The sequence below is a fragment of the Leptidea sinapis genome, chromosome 30, assembly GCF_905404315.1.
Source record: "Leptidea sinapis chromosome 30, ilLepSina1.1, whole genome shotgun sequence".
NCBI classification, from domain to species: Eukaryota; Metazoa; Arthropoda; class Insecta; order Lepidoptera; family Pieridae; genus Leptidea; species Leptidea sinapis.
The window spans coordinates 8,775,259-8,790,267 of record NC_066294.1 but is presented as its reverse complement, the minus strand read 5'-3'; the positions used below and the strand labels follow the sequence as shown (position 1 = coordinate 8,790,267).

The window sequence follows — 15,009 nt, the reverse complement described above, 5'->3', positions numbered from 1 at the left end:
CTTTATTCTGTGCCATGACGTAGTAATGCATATTTAATCTTCAAAAATACTTATTTTACTTCGTACAAAAATCAATCTACAATCTGAAAAAAAAAACAAATTATCGAAGTAAAATGTGAGTTTTTCAGAATGATACTTTAATACATTATAACTAATTAAGTAATGACCATTACACATATCAGAGAACCATAAAGAAATACTGGTATTTTTCTTTCATCATTTATATTAATACAACATCGGTTATAAATCCAGTCTAAAGCTAATAAATATAACACTCATTTTCTAATACCTTTGATATTTAATTTAATTTTTTGTTATAATAAAATAATACTTTCTTCTGACTAATAACCAAATCATAATGATAAGTGTTGAATTTAGTGCAAATCGGGTTGTGAAAGCATAACGCGATCTTCATTCTTGGCATGTTTCTTAAGAAGATTCATTATCTCATTGTCAAATTCTTCTGGAGTAGGCTTCTTCTGGACAATCCAATAGTAAATGTCCCAATCATTACTTGGCGAGTTGATGAGACGGTCGTACATCATGGTTTGTTGCTCCGAGAATCCGTCCAGGTATTTCTTCGCAAAGGTGCTTAACAAAAGATCGTTTTCCAACATTCCCCTTTTACGAGACTGGTAATGTAGCCTGTAATATTAAGTATTAATAATATTCATAGATTATGGGTACCACAACGGCGCCTATTTCTGTCGTGCAGTAATGTGTAAGCATTACTGTGTTTTGGTCTGAAGGGCGCCACAGCTAGTGAAATTACTGGGTGAATGAGACTTAACATCTTATGTCTCACGGTGACGAGCGCAGTTGTTGTGCCGCTCAGATTTGGGGTTTTTCAAGAATCCTGAGCGGCACTGCATTGTAATGTGCAGGGCGTATAAATTACCATCAGCTGAACGTCTTGCTCGTATCGTCCCTTATTTTAACTTAAAAAAAATAAGTTTAACATCAGGATAAGTAACTATGTAACTCGGCGATCAAGAGTTTCAGTCAATTGAGAAGGTAGTTATAATTCATGAATATAACGATATTATGATCATTTTAATATAAAATTTAAAATAAGTTCACAGAAATCGCCACTTTTTTGCTCTAAACAGTGGTTTTAAATATTATAACACAAGAATTAAGGGATTGCTTGTAACTAATACTAGTAGGCTTTATAAGATAGATACATAATAGCTTTAAGGGTAAATGTATTCACTTTTGAAATAAAGTCGCAGTTGCTGTTGAGGTATTATCTATAAATTTAAATGTTTTATTATAAAATGGCTCTATCGTAAATCCTACTACTCCACAGCCGAATCCATAAGCGATCGGTCAGATTTTACAGCAATAACTTTTGTAATAATTGTATATATTTTATAAAAAAGAACGCTGGGAGAGTTTCTTGCGCCGTTTCTTCTCTCTCAGACCGCCATCTGTTACCGAAGCGGTCGGTAATGTTTGAATTGATATCAAAAAGAATTCTAAAGGAATGAATTTTGAGAAAATTAATGCCTTTTAATCATAAATAATCTACTGCACAGTATAACTGCAGGATTCGCCACATGAAGTACACAGAAGTAACTAAGCAAAGGCAAAGAATGTTTGATAAGCTTTATATCGGCCTGATTTATCTTTGAAATGGAATCATTTTATTTTTATTTCCCCCACAATACGATAATATTAAAGACAAGTTTAGTTGCACTCATGTCAAGGACCGATGACAATACAATACTTTAGTTACTGTACAACATTGACAGCTTTTGCAATTGGAATTTGGGAATTTTTTTAACAGAAATATGGAAAATCTTATAGCGGTTCGTTCGTTCTGATTCACGAACGCAGCCAGCTGGTACTTGTAACATTTTTCTATTAGGTACAATAAAATAATATAGGTTAAAACTATAAATCCCAGATATATAGTTTTAACGATTATCATTCACACTTACAACTCAACTAAAACAATTAATAATCTTTACCTAACTATTTAAAATAATAGCGATAAAATTCGTCAAATCTATTGTTAATTCATCAACTATTTCATTTCTCAATTTTAATATTTTAAAAAATGTAAATTTTAGAGTTTAGAGTACACGAATGTTGCGACCGCTAGATATTAAACTTCAGTTATTTTCACAGCATCATGACATACGGTATATTACTATGGGGTCATGCTGCTGACATTGATATAGTGTTTGCTCCGCAAAAGAGAGCTGTTTGTGCTCTATATCAGCTTGGTTATAGACAGTCTCTCAAAGAAAAATTTAAAGAAATAAATATTGTGACTGTTAATTGTCAGTACATTTATGAAAATTTAATATATATTCACAAAAATCGTCACCTTTTTGCTCTTAATAGTGATTTTCATTATTATAACACTAGAAATAAGGGATTGCTTGTAACTAATTCTAGTAGGCTTCATAAGATACATAATAGCTTTAATGGTAAATGGATACACTTCTATAATAAAGTCCCAGCCACTGTTCAGGCATTATCTATAAATAAATTTAAATGTTTTACAAAAAAATGGCTCTGTCGTAAATCCTATTACTCCACTGCTGAATATCTAAATGATCGGACAGCCTGGGACTAGATTGTGATTATTTTATAGCGATAGAAATGACTGTACAATATTGTATATTTTTATTGAAAAGAGCACAAAAAAAGAATGCTGGGAGTTTCTTGCGCCGTTTCTTCTCTCTCAGAGCGCCATTTGTTTCCGAAGCGGTAGTTACTACTACTAGATACTTCTAGTAGTAAAAGAAATGACTTCAAAAAGAAAATAAATGCCTTTTTATGCCTTTTAAGCTATTTGACTCGATATCTTCCGCTGAATTCTACCTGCGCACACCACTAACTTGGATATTATGATCCTCACCATCTGAATAATATGTAGTGTTTCCCTACAAAGTCAAATAGGCTTAAACTAAGCTCTTTTAATATTTAAAATTGAAACACATTTTTGTATATACAGATTATTTGAAAATTGGCATGTTCAGTTATGGCAGCATGTTAACTTTTGCGTAGGCATTCATTAGCTCTAAAGTTATCTGTTTAACGCAGGGGGAAGCTTGCTAGCTTATGGCAACAGATAATACTCCTATTGAGTAATATGCAGATCATACAAATGCATGCTAAGACTGCAATTTATGTTCTAAAGTGCTACAGAATAATCATACCAGTTCTTTTTCAATTGAATATATTTTATTGTTTAGAATTCTTAGTATCTCCAAATAAGTAATTTAAAAAAAACATATTTTTCTTAAATAGCTTACAAATTTCTAGTTTAAAAATTACCACTTCAAATGCTGTCGAGTAAAAGTGTTACTATATCTGATTAGTGTTTGAATATTAGTCAAGGATTGTTTGTGAATTTCTGGTAGGAGGTATTAAAATTTAAAAAATCCCTTTTAGCCTTATTTTCTAGAGTATTATTACTATAGATAATACATGTGGATAATGATATCTTCAACTACTCTAAGGCTGAGACCTATAAATTATAATTACAGAGTCAACTTAGACTTTACTTACAAAAAATGTAGCCCAGTTTGGTAAAACACAAATTTGCCTTTTGCATAGGCTGTCTAGGATGTCAAATGACTATAAAAACGAAATCAGTTGGTAGTGCCATGTTGGGTCCTAAGGGACACAAACAAATTGGGCAGTAAACCCAGAAACATACAACTCTCCCACTTAAACTTATGTGAAATAGCAGCTGTGCAACTGTCTTTCATTCTGTCTGTGGGCTATCCAGAGGTAATTTTGCACAATATTTTTTGACAATCGGGATCTTCATATATTAATTACAATATCCCCCTGTCCAAGACTTTTGTATATACAATACATGCCCTAATCAAAATTTACTGGCAGGAATATGAGCTGATATTCATCTTAATGTATATAAATTACGAGACATGTTGTTTGTCCGCGATGAACTCCTAAACTAATGAACAGATTTTAATGGGGGTTACTTCATGGAGTGCAGTTTGGTCCAACTTGAGAGATTAGAGTAAGTTAGTAACTTAAGAGTTTTTATTCCGATTTGGGACCCATAAATAGTTTTTATTTTCAATATTTGTTTTGTATGGTCATTTTTCTATGAGAGAATTTAGTGACACACAGTTTGACAGTTCAGCTGTGAAACAATTTCATTATAACAGGGAGCATTTTTACGACATAATTCTTTATGTTTTGAAATATTATTGACAAATTCCCCTAAAATAGTATTTTTTTAATATCAACAGAACAATGTCTGTTGGGTCAGCTAATATATATATAACATACTATAACTCTGTAGCTGTTGAGTTAAAAGGATTGAATAATTAAGTAAATCATTTAGCTTCACTGTCAAGTAAATATAAATTGCTTAAAATTTAAATGTTGCATAATAATTTTTGGAATGTTATATAATAATATAATATAAGTATCTAAGTATAACCCTAACATTAACTTTGCTTATTATTCTTCTAAAATCTTAACTTCTAGGATGTTTTATTTCCAATTTAACTTATTGCTATTATTAAATACTTACCTAGCTTTTCTCTTTTCCAGTGTTTGTGGTTTGTCAACATTGTAGACAGGAATTTCCATGTAAGTTGTATCAAAACCCTGAGTTGTACCACTCATAAAACGACATGTTTGAATCTTTTTTATAGAGCTAAAGGTCTAAAATAAGCAAAGAAAGTTCAATTAAAAAACCTACATGGATTATACAAATTGTATTTAAAAAATAATATGATATTGAAAATTCATACACTTACAGCACGTAAGCGCATCATTTTCTTAGCTTCCTTTACTGAAATGTTTTTTCGTGTACTTCAAAGCGATTTTATAATATTAATTTAGGTTTTTATATTGAATAATAATAATATTGATATTATAGTGCGACAAGGACCTTTAAGCAGTCGAATGACATTGACAACTGAGAAGGGGCATTAGACTTTTTTTTGACAGAAACGTTGACAGCAGATGTCCTCCACAACGAACACACATACCCATATTATTATTCACGTCGGTTTTTTGTGCGAATGAGGAACTTTGGGTATGTTCCGATATGCACTGCGAGCACTGCACAGTGCTATCACTGTAGAAAAATTCGTTCCGTTATGGACTGCCAGTATACTGCCGCAGTACCCTAGGGAAATATATGACGTCATAAATCGCCTCCATATTCTACTGTGAGCACTGGCGTTTTCGAGGTAAGGTCCTCGCAGTACTTTGAGCACGCGATCAGTCAAAACCACTCAAGTGCCTTACGTTAGTACTCCAACAACAGTATTTTTTAATGAACTAGAAAACTTAAATACACTCATTTGAATCCTGCGTCAAAAAATGCGGATATGTATGTATGTAATATATTTATTCATGAAAGTTACAATTTATTTTTCACCATGCCCCGCAAAACTGCTTACGCAGTTAGACTGCAGGTAACTCGCTTTACATAAACATAGCTTATAAATTATTATGAAGTAAGTTATTGATACAATTAATTTACATAAATGGTTATAACGTATTTAACAAGTATTTTTTTAATAAACTTTTAAATTTAACAAGTCTAGGCTCACGTCTTATGTCCTCAGGTAAACTGTTGAGTAAGTATGGAACTCCTTTTTTTCAATGTTCTATCTCCATAGTAATTTTGTACCATGGGTATTTTAAATTTACCTTTGGACAATGACCTTGTGCCAGTCTTATGTTGCACCAAATCAGTGAAACGATCCTGTTTACTATAATTGTTTACAAGTAGAAAATATTTATGTTTCAGGCTAGCCGGTAAAAAGTTTCATATTTTATATAGTTTAGAGTAATCTCCCTTACATTGATTCTTTGTCTTTTTATTTACGAGAAGTTTTAAAAATCTTGTTTGCAATGATTCTATTTTATCTATATATGTTTTAAATGTTAATCCATAGCAATCAAGAGCGTAACTTATTATAGAATCCACTAGTGCAAAATATATTTTAGTATTGGTAAGGGGACTTTAATACTTAAATGATAAAACTTTTCTAGTAATATTCTTAATTTTTTACATACGTATTCTGTGTGGGAATCCCAGGAAAAAGAGATATCTATTTTTACTCCTAGGTAATTTACACAATTAACTTTTTCGATAGGATTACACGTGCAGTTAATTTTTTGAAGCAATTAAAGCCGTGTGCAATCAGAGGAGGTGGATTATCAACAGATCGTAAATACGGGGAGTGAATAATTATCATCTTTGTTTTGTCAGCGTTTATTATGATGCCGTTATCATGTGACCATTTAACTACCGCATCCACATCCTGCCATATTGATGGTGTTTGCTTTAACCTGAGCTTGCGGACGATATGGTGCTCCTTAGCCCGTCGATCAAAGGTCTCAGAAAGTTATTGTCAGTCTGTTAGAGTTATGCCAACTCTCACGGACTGAAGTACAATGTCACGAAGAATAAAATGCTTGTTGTCAAAGCGGGAAAGAGTCCGGTCATTGTCGGTTTGGTGCAACATGCTCGCGCGCAGATTTGCTAAATGCAGTGATGAAGTGAAGGGCACCCTCTTCAGGGCATACTGCCAGTTATGGTACCGATACAAGAGGGCGTCCTTCAGCACCATAAGGGTGCAATATAACGATGCATATCGCATTCTTATGAAGTTACCGCGGTACTGCAGCGCGTCGAGCATGTTTGCCGAGGCGGGACTGCCCGATTTCATTGCGGTCATCAGAGCTCGTATATCTTCCTTCTGGGAAAGATTGCGTAGCTCTGGTAACAGCATCCTCCAGGTGGTGGGCCAAGACCTGCGTAGTCCAATGATAACCCATTGGCTCTCGACACATCGGGAAGCAAATAGAAAATAGTTTTGGACACATAATTAATACATATATAATAATATATAAGACACATAATTTGATGTAAAAAAATTGTATAATTGTATTGTATACTATTTTATTTGTACGAATCAATTTTATGTATGGGATTTTATAAATAAAGATTTTAATATAAAGAATTAGAATTATTATTATTAGTATTATATTTATTATTTGTTAAAATTATTATATAACATTCGAATACTTAACACAAACATAGTTGTATCCTAGTCTTGGGTCGGTATTTGATAATGGTTGCGAAATAAGTGTAAAAAGTATCGATAAACTGTAATTGTGAGGCATCCCCTTATTCGCACGGTTCTCAATACAATTCTCACACTCGATGCCAATGAACGCGGCCTAATTAACTGCTACGACAAGTTTATTTTTTATTTATCAATGGATAATTCCATCAAGGTGTTAATAATTTTTAGTCTAATTTTATAATCTTTTAAACTTATGTTCTAGGAATGTCAATTCTATTTCAGTCGTCAAGTCCAGCTCATACTGATACTCAGTTAATACCACGCAAACGTTATAACCAACGAGTCGCTCGCTACCGACACTGAGAAACATGCGCGTGTTGAGTCAATGCAAATTTTCGTCTTATTTCATGTACTTAGCAGTTTTATCTCGCACCAAGATGCGACAAAAACCGGAAAACAATATGAGAGCCTTTGAATATTATGTGTATCGATTCAATATTCGCATTTCTCCTTTATGTGCAAAATAATACTTACGTGTGGAAGCTATCTCCTCAGTTTCGGCATCCAGACACACTACACCCAACCATGGAATTAATTTTTACAACTTTAAAGGAATCCGTATCTGGCGCCAAATACCTAAGTTTGAAAACAACTGTATTTACATTCAAATATTGCTAAGTTGGAGTAGGATAGTACAATAAAACCGTTGAATTTAACGGGCCAAAGTGAGCGAGCCCAACCTTCCGAATTTCGGACGGCCCACCATTGCGGTACTTCAGTGACATTCTGAAATCCGGACGATTCACCATCAAGGGGTTAGACTAATCAAATCAAATATATTTTATTTCGTAGGCAAATTGCTTTACACTTGAAATATGTAATTTTTTCACACAGCTCGTTCGGAAGGAAGATCCGTATAGAAGAACGAGCAAGAAACTCTAAGATTGCTCTTTACAAAACAGAATGATATTACAGGTTTATATTTTCAATTAAATTAACAAATCATTTCAATTACAATATATGCAAAGTGATGCAACAAAATACTCACATGCCAATTACTAAATGCCTTACACGAGTATGTAAAAAAAAATGTAAATTAATAAGTAAAAACATATTTTATTTATTGAGTACATACTTAAAGTACAATACAGTGGATCCACACATACCGTAAATAAAATAAATGCATATAGTGCATATTGCTTATACGAGCATTTTATTAGCTACTCGTATTATATAAAATATATATAATAACTTTAATTTTAAAAATTAAGAAAAAAAGACATGAAGCAGACTTCCCGGTGAGAGGATCATCCAGCCATCGCAAGTAGCGCCCGTTCACGAACATGACGCATGGACCAGCCATCGCCACCCTCGACCATATTTTAGGGAAGGGAACGACCCGCCCCACGTCGCCACCATAAGTTGATCAATAACAATCGCTCCAAGTAAACACGTTATTAAGTAGAGAAAAAATAAAATCTATAAAGTCAGGTCGCTGTAGCCGAGCCATAAAAACGAAACAAGTATTTGTCGTTACTGGTTACCATGGCAACAACAATTTGTAAACAAATATCGATATTTGCATTATTAACGCAGAATTTACCATTATATTTTATTTGAAGAAGCACACTCGATAGTAATAGATGTTGTCTGTAATTGTTTATGCGTATTATAATAATTCACTCGTATTATGTCTCAAGCGCGTAATTTTATTTTAAAAACAACAGGTATCATGTACATATATCTAAATTTGTTATCCTGCCCATCATCAAGTTATATTTTCGTACTGCTCGTATTACTATATATATTCTTATTTACTTTAAATATCAATTTGACTTGCACAAGCTTGCTTAATTTACCTACATTAACAAAATGGTATTAATTATTCCTTCTCCTTCTTCTTCATCAGCCCGAAGACGTCCACTGCTGGACAAAGGCCTCCCCAAAGATTTCCACGACGATCGTTCCTGCGCTGCCCTCATCCAACGTATTCCGGCGATCTTGACCAGATCGTCGGTCCATCTTGTCAGGAGCCTACCAACACTGATTATTCCTAATTCACTTCAATTAATTCGTTAGCTGCTATTTAAATTCTTGAAGGGAGCCAGGTGCTTCAACAGTCATAAGTTCAGATAATTATATTCAACTTCTAATTAATAATAAACTATTTACTTTTAGAAAATTTTTACCAGATTCCAACATTGAACATTACTCAAAAATGTGAGAGTATATTGCTGGATTTTATACACAATCCACAGACACTCTTAATTCAGACATCAATATCAAATAATTCATTTGTAGAAATTAGTACTGAAGTAAGTATTTATGGTAATAAACCTATTTATAAAATTTCATATTGCTATAAAATTTAATTCACATGTTCAAAATTAAATACAGATGTATAATTTTTGTGTTTCAGGTGAAACCAAATGTAAAGTCTATTATATTCTATAAAAATGTATGCATTAGTGTAACAGAAAAGGATAATATACAAAATATTAACATTGTTACACTAAACAATACTGCTGAACAATCCCTGTACCAAATTCTCCGACAAATTTATTCTCCTTTGCTTGCGCTTGTAAGTGCCCTTAAATTTACACACACCATTATTATCAAGTAAATAATAATTGCTATTGCATGCACTGAATATAGTATGAATATTATGAGACAATCAAAAATATTCAATTAAAAAAGCATAAAATTTCTACATAAAAGAAATTTTATTTAGAAATAAATAAGACATTTTCATTTATGTATTCCAGGGTAATAGTTTATACTCAAGTAAACTATTGAAGAATTTAAATGATTTAGAATCCAATTTAAGAGTAGTGTCTCAGGAAAAAGGGGATACAGATATACATGGTAAGATGAGAGACTGTTAGACTATGTTACTTTATATATACTTTTTACCACCTCAACAGAACTAAATGCAAGCGTATCTTGACAGAGTGGCTCCTCACAAAATACTATCTGTTAAAAAAAAAAAAAAAAAAATGTAACACTACTGTACTGTTTTAGCTTTAAGATCTTTGTGAGGAGAAAATAAATAGATATTATTATTATTATTATATTATTATTATACTTTTACTAGTAGATTTATAGAGTCAAGCAATATAATCTCCTAGGCAAGGATGCCGCTATATACCTATAAGATTGAGCTGTATTCACTTAATAGGTGTCTCCAAATAATAATAATAATAATAATTACACACTTTTTACACAAATTATCTTGCTCCAAATTAATCCTGTGTTATGGGTTGCAAGACAATACAATATACTTACTTAAACATACATAAATATATATATACATAAACATGCATATATACATATCCATGACTGGGAAACAAACATCCATATTCAACATATAAATGCTTGTACCTACTGGGATTCGAACCCGGGACCTCCATATAAACCTTCATAGGAACTATCTAAGGTACATAAATCTAAGGTAGATAAAGCCCAACCCCAAAGATCTACATGACTATTGGTGCTGCACATCCAAATTGTTCTGGCTATCTTGACCAGATCATCTGTGCACATTGTGGTTGTACCCACAATGATCTACTACCAACACTACATCTTCTGGTATTTGTTTGCCAGACGAGAGATGATAGCAATACTCTATATGAGACCAGGACATGCACTTTATAGACCACAAGAATGTGTGGTTTAAATGTATCGATCTGGAAAGAGTACACAAGCAAACTCATTCCATAGTTAGTTTGTATGAGGAAGAAATCCTTGAAAACCGCAATGTAGAGGAATTCCAGGCAGTCAGATGGTGGGAATGATTTTCTAATTTAAGGCGGATCTTAAAAAGGTGGATTCGGCGGAAGGAATCAGGTCAAACAACTCTTGGGAACACTCCCTGTGATAAATGTGGTAGAAGACACACAATGAAGTGAGACCTCTACACAACATCAAATTATCTAGTTCACTTGATCCTCCGTAATTTTTTTATAAGTCAGCATTATTCTTTCTTAATTGTGTTCGGAGTATTTTTGTGCTCAAAAAGATGGCTATAACTGCATTTATAATATGGGTAAGAGATGTTGCAATATGTTACTGTCACTCCTATGGTAAATAAATAGATACTTAGGTATTTCTATTAAATTGTAACAATTTATATTTTATAGTGATCCTGTCAGTTGAAGATGAAGTTGAATATTGGAGAACATTGAGCGAAGTTCAAGATGTGAATAAAATAGACAGAGAAGCAGCTGCTTCATTTTGTGCTTTGTTTGAAGAAATCTGTGATGAAATCCGGTAGGTACCTATCTATACTCAGGCCAACGAGATGTGATAAAGAATGTAAACAAACGGACCGTTACTGAGTTACACTGTGATAGCGAGCGATTTTTATCTCCGTCCTTATCACTTATACACAGTAATGGAGTCAGCTGGTCGACGACAGCTGCTATGTTTCGTGGTGCAGGAAAGCAGCAGTTGTCAACATTTGGTCCGCCATTTTGTGAACAAGTTCAAACCTGTTTAGATTGCGTTCGAAGTTATATAAGTAGTCTTTTTTCGTTTCCGTTTTTGCTTAGTTTTTGTTAGTTTCGCTTTTGATTCAAATTCAAATATTTTTATTCAAAATAGGATGTGATATCACTTATTGAAAGTCAAAACTCGGACCTGAGAAGAACGGGCGCAACAACTCAGCGGGCTTCTTTTTTTTTATAAAAAATATGGTTACAAAGTACCTAATATCGTACAATTAAACTTATTATTTAAAAGTTAAAGATTTAAATAATATAATAACAAAATGACTTAGCCCGCTTTCTTTATTAGTAAGTACCTAATAAAGAATGAATTGACCGTTCAATATCAGATGACGCTGTAACTAAATAACTCCTGTTTAGCATGCGAATACCCTGAAAATAGATGTCATATTCGCATGCAACTGCTGTCTGTTTTTCTAATAATTGTAATATTTTTCGTTACAACCCTGACGTCTTGTCACTGAAAGTAGCTAATTGCTACTGGGCCAATGTTGCGGACCTCCGCATAATTGTGACCTACACGCGCTTAAACTTTTTTTTATTGCCGTATTTATTTTCCTGGTTTCATATTTTAGATCAGCCCAATCTAGCAGCATGCAAGAAGTTCGGGATTCAGCTGAAAATATAGCAGGAATTCTGGATGATGTGTGGAGATATACTCCAGTGTCATTCTCACAGGATAGAATGGCTCATATGTTTGATGTTATCGGTCAGTACTCACAGCTTTTAACTTTTCCGTTCACCTGCTGCAGTCATGAATGAATAGTCTATGGGATTGTTTGGAAAAAGAGAATTAAGTGGCAATCCCTGATTTCCTCCCGTCTGATGGATGCGAAACAGCCCTAGAAGGTTATATACAATACTAAAGTCATTGTATTATCCATTAAAAGATAACTGATATATAAGACACAATATTATTATGTCACTTAAATTATTTTGCCCGCAACAAGACAAGTTATGGGTGCAAGACAACTAATTTAATACGATGTACATGATCATTATCAGCCGCAAGACGTCCACTGTTGAACAAACGCCTACCCCAAAGATTTTAACGACGTTCGGTCCTGCGCTGCCCTCATTCAACGTATTCCGGCGATCTTAACTAGATCGTCCGCGTCGGTCCATCTTGTGGGAGGCCTACCAACACTGCCTCTTCCGGTACGTGGTCGCCATTCAGGACTTTACTGCCCCTACGGCCATCTGTCCGTCGAACTACGTGCCCGATGTACATACTTATACTTAAATATATATAAATACATGTAATTAATTCATGAATTCGTGTCATACATATACATACATACATCAAACATACATAATATAAATAAATAATTTGCATCTTTGCTTGAAACCCGTGACCTCTAGCTCTAGGCAGGTTCATTAGGCACTGGGCTATGAGTCGTACAGTATTAGGGTATTCGAAACAAGCTATATGTATACCTGTAAAATTTGAGACGATCCCCCAATTTCTCCGGGACTCCATCATTAAGACTGTTTAGTTTTAATGGTACCATTTTGGAAATATACTAGCCGTTCCCGTGCGCTTCGCTGGGCAAATTTTAAAAGGAAATAAATTAGCAAAGGAACGTTGGAATTCGAAAAATAAGTAGCCATAAACCATCTAGGATAAGGTTCGCATCGAATAGTGGTAGTTTCATGTCGATACGATCAGTGGTTTAGGCGTGATTGAGCCTCATACAAAGACCATTTTCATTATATGTACATAAGAATACTGCTTTTAGAAGAATCCTGATAGATTCATAAATGACTCAGATCTGATCTAATCTAACAACCATGAAAACAAACCAGAAAATCCACGATATCTACTTTATTATAAAAAAAGTCATGTACTTGTGAGCACGTTGAACAAGAATATACATGAAAATAAGTAGTGAAGTAAAAATTGTAAACCCGAAGTGAAAAATTTTTTTTGAAATGGATAAGAAATATAGTACATTTTTTTGTATAAATTGGGGCAAACGGGCAAGTGGTACAACTTTTTTTTTATAAGGGACGAGACGAGCAGGATGTTCAGATAGTAATTGATACGCCTTGCCTATAACACTGCAGTGCCGCTCAGGATTTTTGAGATACCGTAAGATTCTACAATAGCGCTCGTCACCTTGAGTTATAAGATGTAAAGTCTCATTTGACCAGTAATTTCACTAGCTACGGCGCCTTTCACACCGAAACACAATAATGTTTACACATTACTGCTTCACGGCAGAAATAGGCGCCGTCTTCGTACCCATAATCTAGCCCGCATCCTGTGCAAAGGAGCCTCCCACTGGTAAATCTGATCTGATGGATAATATTTAATAATAATATACATTGCTCGAATAATAATAACTTTAATTCCAGGCTATATTCTCTGCTGTATGATACAAAATGCCGCATCCAAAGTGAATCTCTGGAAGCCATATGATGGGCTCAAGGACAACCAGATACTTGCTCTTTTATCAGAAAGCCTAGATGTTGTTAAAGTTTGGATGGACGCTTGTAAATCTTTAACAGAAACCTATTGGCCCAATTATGCTCTGCATCCATGGAAGGGAAAGACCTTCGTACCATTGTTCTGTGTTAGTTATGAGAAAAGACTTAAAGAGGTGTGTTTTTAAATTTATTTTTTATGTAAGATTCTGGAATTGCACGGAAAGTTCTAATCATAAAATACTTTTTAAATGATTAAAACGCGTGTTATTGTAACTGTGTTTATACGTTAGTTTTTGCGTAAAAGTTACATGTTTATTATTATTTTAGCTAACCCGACGTTTTGTTACATTTTCAGAGCATGTCTGCAGGGGACTGCACTTTTATCCTTAAAACAAATATTTAAATGTGTAATACTTGCTTTAATCAAAGAAAATGCTATATATCTGTCTTATTCTCTAAATATTATAAATACGTGTAATTTTAAATGCCTGAATAAATATCTTAATATATCAGTCTTAACTGTATGAGGTGTTTAAATTGTTTTAGAATCGATTACCTATATACTATAACTAGTGGTCTCTCAGAGGTCAGATTCAGAGAAATTCGATCATGATTCATTAAATTTTTAAATTTGAACTTTACAAGGGTTTATTTGTCAAAGACAACATTTAATATAGAGGATATTTAATGTGTGTTATTCAATCAGTAGTGAGTGTAAGGTTTCAAATTTTGTATAAGCCCCCGTTTCTGGAAAAAATTTCGCTAACACGTCTTTAATTTTTTTTATCTACACAACATGTAAAATATGTTGTTTTGAGCAATTATTCAATGTATCAACATTACAATATCATTTATACGTCTAGATAGACTATGGAAGCTGTGAGAACGTCGAAAAAAAATTGAGGTTGACTGTTAACCTCTATTTTGAGCAATGCACGCTTACAAAAAGTGACGAACAAATCGTGAGTGTAAGACGTAGCTTGTCACGCATACTAATGTTATAAACATGGCGTGTTTTTATCGGAGAAAGA

General features: G+C 33.5%; 2 protein-coding genes across 2 annotated transcripts; one reads left to right on the top strand and one right to left on the bottom strand.

The window, feature by feature from the left end:
* Window positions 1–205: 205 nt before the first annotated feature.
* On the bottom strand, window positions 206–4,922 carry LOC126973726 (succinate dehydrogenase assembly factor 2-A, mitochondrial-like). The gene is made up of 3 exons (XM_050821059.1): window positions 4,755–4,922; window positions 4,526–4,659; window positions 206–645 (listed from the first exon to the last, which is right to left on the bottom strand). The coding sequence occupies exons 1-3, from the start codon at window positions 4,770–4,772 to the stop codon at window positions 375–377; spliced, it is 423 nt and encodes a 140-aa protein (XP_050677016.1). The 5' UTR covers window positions 4,773–4,922; the 3' UTR covers window positions 206–374.
* Window positions 4,923–8,620: 3,698 nt separating this feature from the next.
* On the top strand, window positions 8,621–14,381 carry LOC126973757 (cytoplasmic dynein 2 heavy chain 1-like). Its single transcript, XM_050821076.1, has 8 exons — window positions 8,621–8,770; window positions 9,222–9,358; window positions 9,463–9,624; window positions 9,809–9,908; window positions 11,183–11,312; window positions 12,124–12,257; window positions 13,907–14,151; window positions 14,334–14,381. The coding sequence occupies exons 1-8, from the start codon at window positions 8,734–8,736 to the stop codon at window positions 14,379–14,381; spliced, it is 993 nt and encodes a 330-aa protein (XP_050677033.1). The 5' UTR covers window positions 8,621–8,733.
* The last annotated feature ends 628 nt before the right edge of the window (window positions 14,382–15,009 follow it).

Coding starts and splice junctions, on each gene's coding strand:
- LOC126973726 (XM_050821059.1), bottom strand. Junction 646..4,525: donor CTGGAAAAGAGAAAAGCTAG/GTAAGTATTTAA, acceptor TTAATATTACAG/GCTACATTACCAGTCTCGTA.
- LOC126973757 (XM_050821076.1), top strand. CDS start 8,734: ATGTCTCAAGCGCGTAATTTTATTTTAAAAACAACAG. Junction 8,771..9,221: donor TTTTATTTTAAAAACAACAG/GTATCATGTACA, acceptor ATTTACTTTTAG/AAAATTTTTACCAGATTCCA. Junction 9,359..9,462: donor TTGTAGAAATTAGTACTGAA/GTAAGTATTTAT, acceptor TTTGTGTTTCAG/GTGAAACCAAATGTAAAGTC.